General features: G+C 40.1%; 1 protein-coding gene across 6 annotated transcripts in view; it reads right to left on the bottom strand.

The window, feature by feature from the left end:
- The window catches only part of LOC147176414 (serine/threonine-protein kinase WNK1-like), a 47960-nt gene that overhangs the window by 20690 nt on the left and 10927 nt on the right, over positions 1-16343 (bottom strand). For 5 of the 6 annotated variants that reach the window (XM_086072930.1, XM_086072935.1, XM_086072931.1 and 2 more), the window contains exons 3-12: positions 7686-7858; positions 7334-7554; positions 5612-5769; positions 4445-4533; positions 4123-4342; positions 3709-3810; positions 3228-3600; positions 1727-1887; positions 639-722; positions 208-243 (exon numbers count right to left, since the gene is read on the bottom strand). In XM_086072930.1, coding sequence (XP_085929056.1) covers positions 208-243; positions 639-722; positions 1727-1887; positions 3228-3600; positions 3709-3810; positions 4123-4342; positions 4445-4533; positions 5612-5769; positions 7334-7554; positions 7686-7858 — 1617 coding nt within the window. The remainder of the gene's footprint in view (positions 1-207; positions 244-638; positions 723-1726; positions 1888-3227; positions 3601-3708; positions 3811-4122; positions 4343-4444; positions 4534-5611; positions 5770-7333; positions 7555-7685; positions 7859-16343) is intronic. The other variant, XM_086072934.1, reaches the window with a different exon arrangement.

Here is a 16343-nt window from a genome sequence, read left to right as displayed (position 1 = left end):
TAGTTTGTCATTGATCCTGGACATTCAACAGGCATACAGTAGATTTCGGTGTATATCCAAGTTATTTGACTTTTAAAAATGTTTATGCAGAGGCTGTAACATGTTTTATGGAAAAGCTTTAAAAAAAAAAAAAAAAAAAGGCACCAGACATCAATTAAACGCACCCACAAAAAAAAACGAGGAAGGAAAATTAGACATTTTATGTACCTTAAGGGGTAGTGATGGTTGGTAGTATACTCCATACTATAAGAAACAAATAAGACAGGGTAAGAGTGGGAAAGTTGGAAATTGGAGAAATTAAAAAGCAAACGATGAATTGGGGATTCGGAACCTGCTCCATCACTGCCACCCGAGGCAGCACATAGCAGCTTGAATCGTTAACGCAACATTATCCCAAAAGCATCTGCAGCAATAGCTGACAAATTTGTTTAAATGGATGCCTTTAGAGAGTGAAAATATGACAATTTCCTCTTAGTACACTGCAGTGCTGTTATAATGACAGGTGAGTGAATAGACTTACGCAAGTGTGTTACTTGCAGCCCATGCAATGCTTTTCCTCAAAACAGGTTATTTTATGGTGCTTCTTGACTTGGTATGAAATGGCCCAGAAGGAAATTACTATATAAACCTGTGAATACCTGCTGTGGGGCTACTGGGACAGACTGGATGCTGGGAAGAGTTGGGACAAGTTCAGCTTGGAGACCTGGCATTTGGGGTTGAACCTTTAACACAAAAGAGATAAAACATCAGCATGACAAAGGTAAAAATAAGATGACTATTAAGGCTACGTTCACACTGCAGGCTAATGAGAGCCAAATCAGATTCCCCCCCCCCCCCCAAATGTATCTGACTTTTTTGTCGGTATGAACGTCTGAAGGCCGAGGTGCCAGGAGGTCCACCGGAGCGGGGCGGGCACAACACCTTCAAATCTGACCTGGGGCACTTTCATATGTGGTCCTAGATCGGATACATATCCAAATTTTTTTCTAGATCACGAATTAACAGCTATTTGGGAGTAATGTGCGGGCTAACAGTTAGCCCGCAAATGGTTAGCTCGCGAATTAACGGCTATTTGGGAGTTAGCGTGCGCGTTAAAAGTTAGCCCGCAAGTTTTAATTACTAAAAATTTTGACACCAACTTTTTCTTTTTCTTGCAAATGAATAATCGGCTTCAAACATCGGTTATCGGTCTCCTTGACTACCGATATTCGGTATCGGCCCTGAAAAAAGTGTATCGACCTATCTCTCGATATGAGATAATAAAACATGAGGCCCGACAACGGACTTATGAAAGTCTGTGGCTCAGACACTCTGGACCATACACATTAACTTCCGTAAACACAATGTTGTGAGTGATGGCATCTCTTCAGCGCATGCGGGCCTTTTTGCGGATGCATAATATGGTTCACACAGCAGACATAGGTCGCAACTAATATGTAATGTAAACGATTACATAGGGGGGGGGGGAAAGTATTTGGCCAAAAAATCCTAATTGAGCATTATTACCTGCAGTGTGAACACAGCCTATAAGCTTTGGGGTAAGGAGTACTATTTACTCCATTGCATGTGAAATGCAGTTGGTTGAACAGGTGTGAAACAGATTTAGAAGCAACACAAGTCCACATGGGGGGGAAACTGGACATGAAAACATAAATAGAAAATAGATATGGATTGATAGTTCTGATTCACCATCAGTGGAATTGAGCCCATTTGGAAAATAACTCACCACTGACACATGCTGCATTTGGTCGTTTTGTGTCTGAGGGCATGGCACTTGGGGCTGAAGCTGTTGACTGGGAGGAGCGCAGAAGGACATTCCGGGCTGAGCAGGCTGAGCTTCGGCAGCGAGGACAGAGGAACCAGTTGGTCTGTCGCCTACGTGTGCCACTAGCAGGGTTGGGGGGCGGGGGGGGGGGGGGAATCAGTGTCTTGCTCTCAGTTTAACTTGCATGGTGACAAGATGAATTGAAATAGGAACACAAGTGTAAACATTTTAAGTGAAGTATTTCTGAAAGGGTTATATGGTACGTCATAACAAAAGTGAGTCAAAATTTAAAAAATAATAAAAGCAGTAATTTTTGCACCATTCATCGTACAAATCTTGAAACTCAAAAACCAGCACTCTATGGTGTAAAATAGTGCAAAAGAACACTTAACACCGCCTATATTGATTATAGTTAATACATTTGACCTTATCGTGCAGATTAATTTCCGGTTTACAGACATGCGAGCTTACAGTGTAGCCATTGTATTAATTTCGCAATGCTTAATAATTTACATGCTAATTTGCAATTCATAGTTTATTACTTGCAATCTCACACTGTTCCATCTTAAAAGTATACTGTATAACCTAGGCACTTAATGTAGTATTATTCTGCATTAGCTCAGAGGTTAGCATGTTTCCTCCTGTACCGTCTTTTGTGTCATTTTATATATATATAAAAAATTGCTACAGTAATTTGTGGATTACAAGGCGCACCTGACTTTAAGACACGCTAGCTATATTTGGGGAATACTCAAGTTTGTTACACATAAGCCGCACCTGACTGTAAGCCGCAGGTGTTTTAATGTTACCGCACCGGGTTCCCGCTACTTTCTTTTCCATAATGAGGGCGCAAATTGTCTCACTCTCGTTCTGTCTCTCCTAGTGCATTTGGGTTCACTTGGTTTGTTTTTGCTCTGCCTGACGCTTTTGCGCTTCCTTTATATAGTGTGCCCCCTTGTGATCTGATGGATTAGCCGCACCTTTGTATTAACCGCTGGATCAAATGCAAGTGATAAAAGTAGTAGGTTATAGTCCAGAAATTACTGTAATTGTCATCGTCCTTTAGTGATAACCAAACTTGTCAGAAGTGTATTTTATTCGTCATCATTGAGGTGAGGATTAGTGACCTTGGTGAGTGTCTCCTCAGTCTATTTAACCATGCTAGGTAGCCAGCTGCGGCTCTTAGCTGGTGTGGCGCAAGGCAGCTAAGCGACTGCCATTTCCACGATATTTCCTGAGCAGCCAGGAAAACAAGATGGATGGGTGAATGCTCGACGTAGACGCACATGTGCGTGCTTAAAGCCATTTTTACACTGAAGCAGACACGATGATCATCAGCGAGTGTTACTGCAAACAGACGGTAGAGTCCAAATCCATACCATTGGGCACATTCAAACCAGCAACCGCATCGACAGCGCATCCTTAGTGTAATATACAAATATAGTAATATTTTCATACACACCTCCGCCACTGTGCTGATGTTGGTCAGCCTCAGGCTCCTCTGACTCCGGCTGACTGGTAGCCATACTCTGACTCTGAATTTGGACTTGCCCAGTCGACTGGGGGACATAAGAGACCCCCTGTGTCAAGCCCGTCAGCTGGGTGGGTTGAGAAGTGTTGTAGGTAGCACTGGGAAGGCTCTGCTGGGATGCTGGCAGAGCTGGCATGGGTGTGCTGTGTTGGTTGGCTTGTGGAAGAGGAACATAAGCAGCTGGCTGCGGCACCGACTGGGAGAGAGGCAACTCTTTGCTGGGTGGGTGGCTTGGTTGCTGGGCTGTTTGTATCTGACACAGTTGTTCTTCTTCAATACTTTGCTTCTCCTGATCTTCTCTGACCTTTAAAGGTAATCAGAACCAAATGCATTAAAATCCCTTAATGGGCATTTGGGCTGTGAAGCATGTTTGAAAAGAGTATGTAAACAAAACTGGTGTCTAAAAACACACCTGCTGTCTCTGTGCTCTCTTGCGACTTATGAGAGACACTCTGTCCTTGATGGCCTTTGCAATAGTCTTGTGGTCACCTTCGCATACATACCCGGACTCAACCTAAAACAGCCACATGGCGTCAACCTCAGTAAAGATCGTTTATGAGTTAGAAGAATTTAAGGTTTAAAGCAGGCTTCCCCAATCCTGGTCCTCGAGGGCCGGAGTCCTGCAGGTTTGAGATTTCTTCCATACTCCAACACACCCGATTCCTATAATCCACTCATCAGCACTCTCTGCAGAAGCCTGATAACAATCCTGAGTTCGAATCAGGTACGTGGGAGGACGAAAACCTGCAGAACTCCGGCCTTCAAGGACCAGGATTGGGGAAGCCTGGGTTAAAGGGTTAAGCATAATAATAACAGTCAAATTCACCATTTCCTGAGCCACGTCGTCCGGGACGTCCTTGCTAAGGTCGAAGGAAAACTCAATCGCTTCATTGTCTTTGTACTTTCCCTTTAACTTCTTGATGTCCTCAATTCTAAGCCACAACTTAATTGCTTCCATCTCGCCATCATCCTCTTCAGCCAGCTCCACGCGGACACCTGTGTCCTCCTGGAAGAAGGCATGATTCAGGAGGTCCTTGATTGAGTACCTAAATACGAGAAAAGAAGTGAATGTAAGAAGCTGATGTGAACCGTAGTTAAGTCGGAGATTCTCCTCTCCAAATGTCATGTGCTCTTCTTAAATACGACACCTCTCATCCTTGTTCTGGCGAATACATCCCTCGATGATCTCCTTCACCTCAGGAATGGCCACTTTGTCAAAGCTGCCTGGCTTCACCCCCTACAGGAAACACAGAACACTGAATGAGAATAGTTTTCCCCTAAATGGGCTAGATCTAAATTTGAAAGCTAACCCCATACCTTTTCTTTGAACCCCTTTGTACCGCTACATAATTATCTTGGCCAACAGCGATGGTGTGGCTGTTTGGCCCTCTGTTGCCAGAATTACACAAAAGGTGCATGGTTATTTGTAACTGAAAAGCTGAAGATCAAGGATTACACTACTGTTTTTGTAGCAGGTTAATTTTTTCCTCTCCCAGTTATTTTATAGTTAAAAATAGTCTGTAGGTGATTGTTCAACAGTGACTAGACGCAATATTGAATACAAGTTAAAGCAAAACTGATACATATAATTACATTAATTAAACTAATGGCAGCATAATTAAACAAGCTCAACTCTAAAACGGTGACTGAGACAATGGTAAGAACAATGCACAGTCACCTCAGGGAAGACATATGTAACATTAGAATACGCGACACCTCCTAAATGTCGGCACAGCAACACAATAAGACTATTGTGTTGGGTTGCCCAAAGCCTTTTCAATTACCTTTGGAGGATCAGTGTAGCTTCAAGCACAGTATGTTGGCAATGCTTTAAAATACTGTGGCTGATCAATTGAGGGCCTAGTATTTTCCATAGGTGTATTTTCCATAGGTTCAGCCTCCTCTTGTCTATGACTGTATGAATCATGTAGCTAAAGTAGTAGTATGTTATGATAATATGACATCTTGAATTCTTCGGCTGTTACTACTGTTCATTAATGACCAACCGGAAGATTAATCACACAGTAAATGACATAACAATGCATTTCAGCCTTCAGCTGTTAATGCCAGAATTCTGCACGCTTCTCCAACACACATGGCAATTAAGAAGGAATGGTTCCTCTGGGACTTCTACAGATTTGTGAGTCACTCAAACTCTGGAATGTTGTTTAAGTGTATAAAACAATCCTTGTAATACAAAAGGAGCTAAATTGGATTAGGCGAAAAGACAGTAAATTCCAGAATGGAACATTTCGCATTCTTGGCACATGGGAAGAATGCAAGGTAAAGGGGAGCGACCTAAAACGAAGACTTACGCTGGTCACTCTGCGGTAGATCTGTGCAGCATTCTGGCACTCTGAGTAAGGGTACTCTGAGGTGGCCATCTCCAGCATGCACATTCCAAAGGCATACACATCCACTGACTCGTCGTACTTCTCCTCATACATCTCAGGCGCCATGAACTCAGGGGTACCTTAAATCAAAACAACTATTCAGAACTCTCTTCCTTACTGACAGCGTGGGCTTCTCAACCCACTGCTTCTTCTCTGCTCCTCTAACCCGTGAAGGGTTGAGGAAGCGGAGGATGAGAAGAGTGACGACATCTCCTGGGGTAGACCCTGCGAGGTGGAAGTTGGAAGAGAGAGGAGAGAGAAAAAAGGGGGAAGGAAGGCAAACAAAGAGAAAAAAACAAAAAAAGGAGGGAAAAGCTGAACTCAGTTACACTGTCAAGTAGAGGGCACATGTTTGTCTGTGTAGGACCTTCAAATTTTGGAAATTTAAATTTTTTCTGAGGTAGCTGATGAACAGAAACGCCAAATTTCGAGCAAGTGGCAGTCCAATGCCATATTTGAATATACATTTGAATAAATCACTTGAAAATGCAAGAATGCCAAAAAGGTTATTTATTCCAAGCCTTGTCAACAATTTTGTCTGAGAAATACAACTAGCTATGGAAATTAACTTCGGTCAAGAGCTTACCTTCAAACAATACACTTTGCGCTTTATAAAACCACACTTACCTTAATAAAGTCTGACTTACCAGCTCTCCTTGACCTGCAGATTTAATATGTTATTTATGGTCAAGGCTGAGTGAAGTATCTTCCATAGTTAGTTACTATTCCCAGCAGTGCATCCCTGAACATCAGCTCCTAGTTATTAACAGTTTACCCTCAATTTAGGTCATACACAGAAAAACGTTATTTGTTTAATGGAATGCATTCTTTGTTGTTCAAACTGATGCGTGTTCCAGCACACTGTCAAGACTTACCAGGCCCATAACAGTTCATACTTTTCTTCACTGACCAGCAGTACCCTACTTATTCCAAACAGCAGAATGGGGCACAGCCGTAGCTAGAGCCTACATTTTAAGCAAAAAGCTAACAAGAGAGAAAGTGGTGGAGAACTCCCTGGAATGTGAACGACAGGGAAAAGCAATCGGCAGTCCTGGAATATTTTTAAAAGACAGTAAAAGACAAACACTAGTGGGGAAACCTGTTGAGGCAAACCGATAGACAGATTTGTTAAACATGATGTGCCTGATTGGCAAACAGACCACATATTTCCAAACCACAGAACAAGACCAGTCAGTCTAAGACAGAAACAACGGCCATACCTTTAGCCATGGCCAGGTTAGCCTGCAAGAAGCCATAACAACTATTATAGTAATATTATTGATTAACAGCAGGAGAAAATTAGGCGCTACTTACATTCAGTAGGTGCCTGGAAAAAAAACTACTTTGGATAAGCATCGAAATATTCTGTACAATGACCAATACTTGAATGAACAAAGTGTGAAATCCCTGTGGTGATCTACCTAAGATTACCACAGTAATTGGCCTACATTTGAGCTGTGGTTTGAGGGACAGCTGAAACGCTGTGGTCTGTTTTTGAACCACATCGTCAAAAACAATTATGTCATCAGGTCAAAAGACTCCCCCATTAGACACCATTTCAGTTTAACATTTTGTGACTCCAGAAACAGAATAGCCCCCCAGCAAGTAGTGGTTCAACAGTAGTAATGATGTTGGGGGTCATACCTATAACACTCTTGGCAAAAGATGAACGCTTCAGTGTGGCCAGTCCAAGGTCTCCAATCTTTACAGATCCCGTTGGGCCCGTGATGAAAATGTTGTCGCACTTCAAGTCACGGTGGATGATGGGAGGTGCACGAGTATGAAGGAAGTGGAGCCCCTTGAGGATCTGTCGACACCAGCTCCTCAAGACTTTAATCTTCATCACCTTGAACCTCTTCAAATAACTTAAACATGTACAAAAATTGAAAAACATAAAATTTAATAAATTACATCTCCCAGACATTACAGTATGTAACAGTATCAGTCTGTAATCATGTATTTTATTAACTGAAATGACAGTTTTATAGATACATACGTTTTGAGTGTTCCCGAAGTCATGAGTTCAGTAACCAGAACAATGCACTTCTTGCCCTTGGAAGGTCCCTCCCAGGAGTCGTAAAAGCGGACAATGTTGGGATGTTGGAGGCCCTTTAGCATCCCCGCTTCCTCCTTAAAGCGTTGCCGCTCAGTCTTTGATAGTTTTCGGTCCTGTGAGAGTTACAAGGAAAACGCTTAAGACCGAACAGAATTAGACAATTCATTCATAAACTGCACCAATGATGTTTGGAATGTTGATTACAACTTCAAAATTTGGCCAAAATCGTACATTCAAATTTTTATGGCTCACCTCTCTTGTACATTTTATGGTATGGCTACCAAAGTCTTTTTTGTACATCTCAGGGTGTTACAAAAACTGTAGTCCTAGGTCAAACATATCAGAAAGTCGTGAAACGTAACGATTACGTATTTCCTACCACAAAATGCGGAAGTGTGAAAAAGGTCTATTGGGACGATGCAGCAGATGCTGCTCGGGCTCTAGTAAAGACCCTGTAAAGGGAATTCAGATATTTGTCTTTAAATACATTAAACATGAAAATAATTACTGTAAAACATATAAAAAGACAGACTTGTTGAGCTATAGCACTAAACTTTTTTACCATTTCAGTTATTTTTGACTTTTTTTGGGCATGGTCAAAAAGATGCATCTGACCGAGAGAGAAAAACTTCCTATTCCACTCAAGCCACAATCTTTGTCATAAATTAAAGCACTGGACTATTTGCACAGCAAGAATGATGGTAGGGCATAAAAAGAAAAAGTATGGCAAATTAGCTTACGTCGTCTGTGTAGACAAAGCTAACCGAGGTCTACATTCATGACAAAGCTAGGGATGAAAAGCAAGTTCTGTACTGTGTGAGCTGAAGTGTTTGAAAAAGCAACTTATTAATATCTTTAGTGATGCTTGTAAATTTATCACCACATATAAATAGGAATAGGAAACAGCAATATTACTGTCGGCAGTGCACCAAAAATCTGGAATGCAAATAGCCGCCCTACTCAAATTTCCTGAATACTTCCAGGCGTGACCTACATTTTCAACATTTGGAAATTTAGTCCAGTAAGACTGCCCCCACTGATTCCTGACTGCCAAAGACCTCCCCTGAACACCCCAGAGACTTGGCCACCAGCCAGACTGTCCAGGAAATTCAACCTAAAGTAAGAGGCGAATGACTGCTCTGACCTGTACACGCATGTGAGATGAACACAAAACTTAGATTGTGACTGATAGATTTGGTATTTGATTGCGGTTGCTTTTTATTTGTTGTTTTAAAGTTCAGTGTTCGGAATGTCAGCAGAACATTGGGGGGGGAAATAAGTCTATGAAAATTAAAAGTCAGAGATGATACTAAATCAGCAAGTTGCACTCAGACCCACTGACCTACTTTCCAGAGTGTTTGTCTTGTAGAGAAGTGGTTCCTCTTTCACTTTTTGCACACCAAGTGATGACAGCCATGTCTAACAACCACAGCGCACACAGGCTCAGTCAGGGTTCCTACACTAAGCTTGGCAAATACCAAGTTAACCAATTAATGGTTGTGTTTCTACTGCCTTTGCGCTTTTACAGATGCCTAGAAACAAAACCTCGCCAAGCCCCAAGCTTATGTTAAGGTCTAATGAGCAAAAAAGCTTTGGTAATGTCAGGTTGCATGTAAAGATAGATAGTGCAAGATAATGAGACATACAGTGGCGGAAAACATTTAGCCACTACTGACCTCATTGAAGCAATTGCCGTGTGGCTAGCAACACTAGGACAGTAAGTACATTTTAGTGCTTTGCTCCTTTTCAGGATTCTCTCCAGTAACTTATTGAAAAACGTTCTGGGACTTGTCGCAATATGTGAAACCCACATGACAAGTTTTTCCTCTTTGAAGTGACCAATCAGCACATCTACAAAAAATTTACCTTTGCTTTGTTCAGTGGTTGAGAAGAGAAGAGAGAGTTGTGGCAGGGCAGCTTGCTGCCTCTTCACCGTGACAATGCGCTTGCTCATATAAATAAAGAAATCCACCGATAATAATAGACATGCCATTTTGTTCCATTTGTTGTGGGTCAAGTTGTGTCTAACTCCTCAACCCCTCCCCTCTCCTATGGTAGTGTCGCATATTTATGACATCATAATGCTCGCGACCTCGTGTTTACAGAAGATGCATCATGGCGACATGCCAGTGTGGGCTTTCTTTACTGTGTCTCCCCAAAATGTTAACATTGCAGGTTTTTTTTTTTTTTTAACTTGATTTACAGTAGAAAACTTTAGGGAACTATTTATTTGCTTAGTTTTTAATTTAGCTTAACATGCTGATGACCCTGGATGCTCTCTGCAATTTAAAAAAAAAAAAAATTTTAAACACAGCTGTCAATTCTTTAGATGTTTAAAATTACAAGAAAAAGTCATGTTTTTAAAATGTTGACGCTACTATTTTCCCTTTACTGCAAATGAATATCAGCTTGAAATATCGGTCTCCTTGACTACTAATAATCAGTATCTGCCTTGAAGAAAACATATCGGTCAATCACTAATCCAGGCTCTCATTTGATTTGTTTTACTGACAGCTACTGTGAGTCAGTCCCTTCTGAAGAGAGTCAAGAGTAGAGCAGTACAGAAGAGCAGAAAATGCTTCTAGGCAAAGACTATCATAAATAACCCAACAACCTCTAAAAATAGTTGGAGTAAAAAAATATATAATGTTGAGGGCTGGCTATGTCAGGTCCTTGCACTGAGGTTGGCACTGAGTGCTTGGATAGAGGCTTCAAGGTAACATTAGAGAGGGTCTGGCTCAGACGGTTCAAAAAAAAAAAAAAAAGTTACTCAGTGACTGCTTGTGTGCAACGTTGTCGTGGGTGACGTATGACAATGAGGTCAAAGATTAGTGTAACGGTCAATCAAACTGTCAACAATGACAATACAAAATAAATCAAAACTAGAGCTGCTATTAAGTGCCCTCGCAGCCTGGGCCACTTGCACGTTGGGATACTGGCCCATTGGAATTTTATTATTTTATGGTTTTAAATGGCACAATAACCTTTTTATATTATATTTATTATTTATTTTATATTGAGGAAATGTCCTTGCACAGCCACCACTAGTCTTACGTTCCTGCTGGGCAGCATGCAGGAACGTGTGTAGTGTAACAAGAAAAAAAAAAAAGAATCCTCCGCACACTGACCAGGACTTTAGTTAGTGAATTTATTTAAAGGCAGTGATTAAAATGGTTCAGTATTAGGAGAATTTTCTGTCATTTTGTTTTTTATGCAAATTGATGTTGGTGACAATCGCTGTGATTGGCTGTTAAGATAAGAAATGCAAAACAGTTGTCACTTTTCCCCCCTCCAGTAACCTGCCTGAGTACATATTTTTTTCCCCATTTCATTAAAAAAGATCAAAACACAAATCAAAGTCCAGTTAATTGTCATTATCTTTACTAGATAGAGAAAAATGTTCCAGGTGAATTCAACAATTAAATTGAACTAATAATTGAGCACATCACCCTTACATAATGGGCTGCAATGCAGTTTGTTCGATTGGAGTTGCCGTAGCGTGACGTCATCGGAGATTTTACCCAGATGAGGAATGATTTGCATTTGCGAGCTACACTCTAAAAACAGTTGGGTCAAAAATAACCAACTTTGAGTCAAGAAATGAGTCTTTTAGTGTAAAAGAACACATAAATATTTGTCAGATCCCAAAAAATTGGGTAATTTTGTATAAAACAACCCAGAAATTTGGGTCAAATTGACCCATTAAGTGGATGGGTCCATTTTTTACCCATAATTGGGTTACTTTTGACCCAACTGTTTTTAGCGTGTACAGCCAATTAGTGATCTCCATTTTACACACTGCAATTGATGGCAGCTCAATTGAAACCATGACTACAAAGTACAATGACTCAAAACCTTCATTTTACTTTGATATGTATTTTGCTTGTATTTTTAATACGTTTGGAATTGTATTTAATGAGCATGATGCATGCATGATCATGCATAAATAAGCATGATGGTAATTGGTCTGACAAGCAATGACTTTGGAAGTACGTTATGCAGTATGCCGTTTCTACAACTAGGTATCCGTAATGTCTAACGCATGGAGTTCCATGCGAGCCTGACATTAAAGTTAGGTTGGGGTGGGTGGGCATTCCGTCAATACTGACAGAATGCCCGTCAGTCAACGACGGATGCCATGGCGGACGTCCATTTCGCTGAGGGAATGACGAATGACGGCTTGACAATTACAATGTTGTTCGGCTTGAAATATTGACGATGGCGGAAGGGTGTCCTGACTGTTGACGATTGCCGAATGACGGACGCTCAAAATTCATTGGTGCGCCCACCTCTGGTATTCAGTACATCACGGCTCATTTGGAACCCAAGAAGGGCAAGACTCACAGAGGAGCACATTGACATGCTAGTCTTTATAGCACAAAATCTTCCAACAGCAAAGAAAAATTCAGATGGCAACTGAGACAGTCATTCACAGAATAAAGTGCACTTTCTAATGATAGTGACTAAAATACATGTTTTATAGTACTTAAGCCTCAATGTTAACACTGGTTATTTTTTTTACTTGAAGTTTTAAAATGTTATTCAACACATTTTATGTACAGTTATTGTTGTACGACGCTGACAGTCTTACTGAGAGGGATTATTTTGTATTTAAGTCTAGAAATCAGACAGAAAAAATTCTAGCAAATGGATGGACATAAGCAACCAGCTGGACAAGCATCCACAAAAGCCTCTGGGGGGTGCCTGGGGATCCCTTCCTCGTTCTGAATGTTGGCAGAGCTTGTAAGTAAACAGGTGGGAAGGGAGCAACTGGAAGAAAACACTGATGAAGATGGACGAGTGTGCGGTGGAATACGGGAGTCCCCTAACTTGTATTCTTTCCACTTCCTTACTGATTGTAAAAGGGTGCTTGTAATGTGAACTCCAACACAAATCAGTGGGTTAATGGATGGGTTAAAGGGTGGGGTTCGACAACTCTTTTCTTGCAAAAAAAAAAAAGTTTTGAATGCACAATGTTAAAAAAAAATTGCCAGATTCCATTCCAATGGGCCTTGTAAAATTATTTAGATTACTTCTGTCAACTGGAGTTTACTGATGTTAAACATGTAAAATACTCCCCATTCTCCAATTGGGGTTTTTGTACGCAAGAAATATTTTCAGTGTAGCGCCATCTGTAATAAACACGAAAGACTCACACCTTCTGCCCTTTGACCGTTTGTTAAAGACAGTGCCAAGGGATCAACGGAAGCAAAACCAGTCAGACTTGTCGCATTAGCATACAAGCTTTCATCTGGCACCAAACTCCCAAGGAACATATTGAGCTCATTTGTTTCTGCATCACTGAGTAGAAAATCAACAGGAACCAAAGCAGCAAGCGGATTAGATGAGCTCGATCATGTTTTAAAATGTTTAAGAACTGGGTGTACATTTTTCCCAGTTAACATAAACGTTTTAAATCTATGCACTAGGGATGTGCCAGGAAGGAAAAACAAAGATATGCATGATCATGGGACAGCTTTAACAATCATGTGAGGGGATTTTAGCTTCACATGTGCAACTGGAACATTTCCAGTAAATGAAAATCAGCACAACCACAGGAATTTTTTGTTGTATTTTCATGCTTATATTTCGGGTTAGGCCAAGCCCGCACGTGACACACTTCTGATTATGATTAAACCATGAAAACATCTTTGAACACGATCAGAATTAGTGCAGTGATGTCATCATACCTTAACAAAACAACTTATTTTTGTAACTCCCATCCAATGGTCTCCGAAATGCATTACTTCTGTAATAATTTTGCTGGTATCAATAAATATTTGTCAATCAATGGATTTGAGAATGTATAACAGCCACTGTCATGAAACACAGGTCCAAAGAAAGAGTCATTCTGCAGAAATAGAGTTACTGATTCAGGATGGCTCTATGCTCAAGGTAATTCAAATATGATAAGAGAAGAGTTTCATCGGCAAACACTAAAATATATATATTTTTTAAATACACAAAAACAGGACCCTTTTTTCTAGTGTGGGATGATAACGCCCAGAGGAAAGGAAAATGGGCATGCAAGGAGACAAAATACACACTTATTTTTTTCCCCTCAGTGGTGCCGATGAAATTTTTTTTTTTTACGCAAATCCCTTTAACGCAACTACTGTGATACATAGACAAAATAACTCCAACTTGTTAAACCATGTGATGATCTGCAAGTCACACCGTAAGGCTGTAAAATTGCTGTTCTGATTAATGTAGTGGTGCATGTAAACGGCAAAACCGAATACATCTCGCCACACAATAACAGAGGACCAGAGCTCTTGCTGTTGCAAATAAATAGCCATTTATGAAAAAGAGTGCGAAAACTTGCACGCTATGTGACTAATCAGTCACGTCGCTTGGTTTGTAGCAGGCCTTACCTGCCAATCAGGCTCCAGTTTCTGACATCACTTACTAGGCCATGCCCCTTAAATGCAAAACACTAATACTGAAGTACAAGCAGCAATTAATTTATGAAACTAGTTTATTTCTTGACGTTGTTTTAAAATGTTTAAATGTGATATTTGTCTTTATTAGAAACAAAAGAAATGTGGTGGATTTTTGGGGCTCCAACAGATTAATGGCGCTACAACGCATTTCAATTTCAAATTGAGTTACAAACTTGGTCAAGGAACGTATTAAACTTGTGAATCAAGAAACCACCATATTTAAATCAATGTTTTACCATACTAATGATAAAACAATAATTTTGACAACGTACATTGGATGATAAAGCAGCTTGGGGTGAAATGGTTAAATAATTAAATGTGAACTGGGGCCATTCATGAGGAAGACAAAAAAAAAAACAGATAGGCCGAAACGAGCCTTGGCAAGCCAGCCTGCTGTGCTTCACACAGGAGATTCTTCTGTCAGGAATGTGACCCACTTTACATTCACACAAGCCTTCTGAGCACAAGCACAGTGAGTATGCGCACTATTGGTGCCGTGTAAGGGGGAGGGGCATGTGCCTGTAATTTTCACATTGTTAAGAAGTGTGCATATGAAACTATGGCTGCTGTACATGAGTTGCTGTTGGATAAACTGAGAGCGTGACAGGAAAAGCCAACAATCATGTGGCGAATGAGGTCAAACTTTGCTCAGGGCCATGGAGCTGCCTCAGATGGCCACACAGCATAAAGCTACTTTATCTCCATCTCTCTTCTTCTTTTTTTTGATTCCCAAACATATTTTGCTTAGGTCACGACTAATTGGGCCAAATCCAATTCAAAATTGCGTATTTGACACAAAGCAATTACATTAAGTGGCCATATAACAGGCAATAATCAGATTTTGGCCAAGAATAATTTAAGCAACTAACTTGTACCTAAATAACATTTAAATGCATTTGGACTTCAATTGCACTAACTTTTTATGACATTTATAAATTTATAAAATTCAGTACCATCTTCGACATGCTTTCCTCTTTTCCAAAATGGAGTGCAATTGTGTCAATCGTAGTCTATGAATATCAGATTGTGTACACTATTAGTCCAACAGTGCTAAACTGGCTCTAGTTTCTTAATGACTTAAGAGCGAGCAGGCCAGCCCAAAAATGATTTTTTTTCATATTTTACATTAAACAATTAAAATTATGATTACTGATTAACTGAAAAAAATACAATGCTTAAAATAACTTTTTTTTGGTCCCCTAATACACTGTGTGGAGGGGGGGGGGGGAGGAGAAGTTTGTTGGATTCACATTAAAAATATATATATATATAAATAAATACTACGGACATTAGTTGCATGCATTAAAATAATGTTTTACCAACATGAATATTGCACAAAGTCTAATTATTTATGTTGGGGAAATATGATTTTAATGTGTCCATATTGTGCAACCCAATGTCCGTAATGTTTTAATGTGAATCGAACACTTTTTCTTTCGTGCATTTTTCCTTATATTTACTGTACATGAAATTCATGGCAATTTTCTATTATCTTATTTCTTTGAAAACAATATCAAGTGGGAAGAAAATGTCCCAATCAATATGTGGTTGAACAAATTAATTTCAAGGAATACAGAGAAGCCAAAGTTTAATGAGTTATTTGTCAATATTGGTAATGACCTACTGAAAGAAATTCCTGAGCCAAGAAATAAATACGAAATGGATAAATATATAAAAAAATTAGGGATGCGCCGAAATGACATTTTTTGGCCGAAAACCGAAACGCAGAAAAAAAATTATACCATTTTTTTATTATCATTGCATTTATTATAATTAATTAAAATTATAATATTATTATAAAATATTTCGGCCTATTTAGCACGGGCATTTTAACAAAGCACAATATAAATTGAAATGCTTCCACACCACAGACATCAGAGACATGATGGTGAATGGTACATTAACTCTTTTACTGCCAAAAAACTTAAATAACGTTTAGTAAAAACCTACGGAGGGGCGCCAAAGACGTTAAAAGACATTCGCTGTGTTTTTTTGGGGGGAAACGGGTGGAGGAAAACCTTGGCCAGCTGTGCTGAAAGTATCAAGCAGATCTAGTTAGTATAATGACTCGTTTTGGCCCCGAGATGGCAGCGATGACTCTCTTTGGACAAGATTGGGTGGGCGTCAGTAGAAGACGTGAGGCGGAGCTAGAGTG

The sequence above is a fragment of the Leptonotus elevatus genome, chromosome 4, assembly GCF_054856555.1.
Source record: "Leptonotus elevatus isolate MCC_2025b chromosome 4, RoL_Lele_1.0, whole genome shotgun sequence".
Taxonomy (NCBI): domain Eukaryota; kingdom Metazoa; phylum Chordata; class Actinopteri; order Syngnathiformes; family Syngnathidae; genus Leptonotus; species Leptonotus elevatus.
This window is presented reverse-complemented; position numbering and strand designations above follow the sequence as displayed.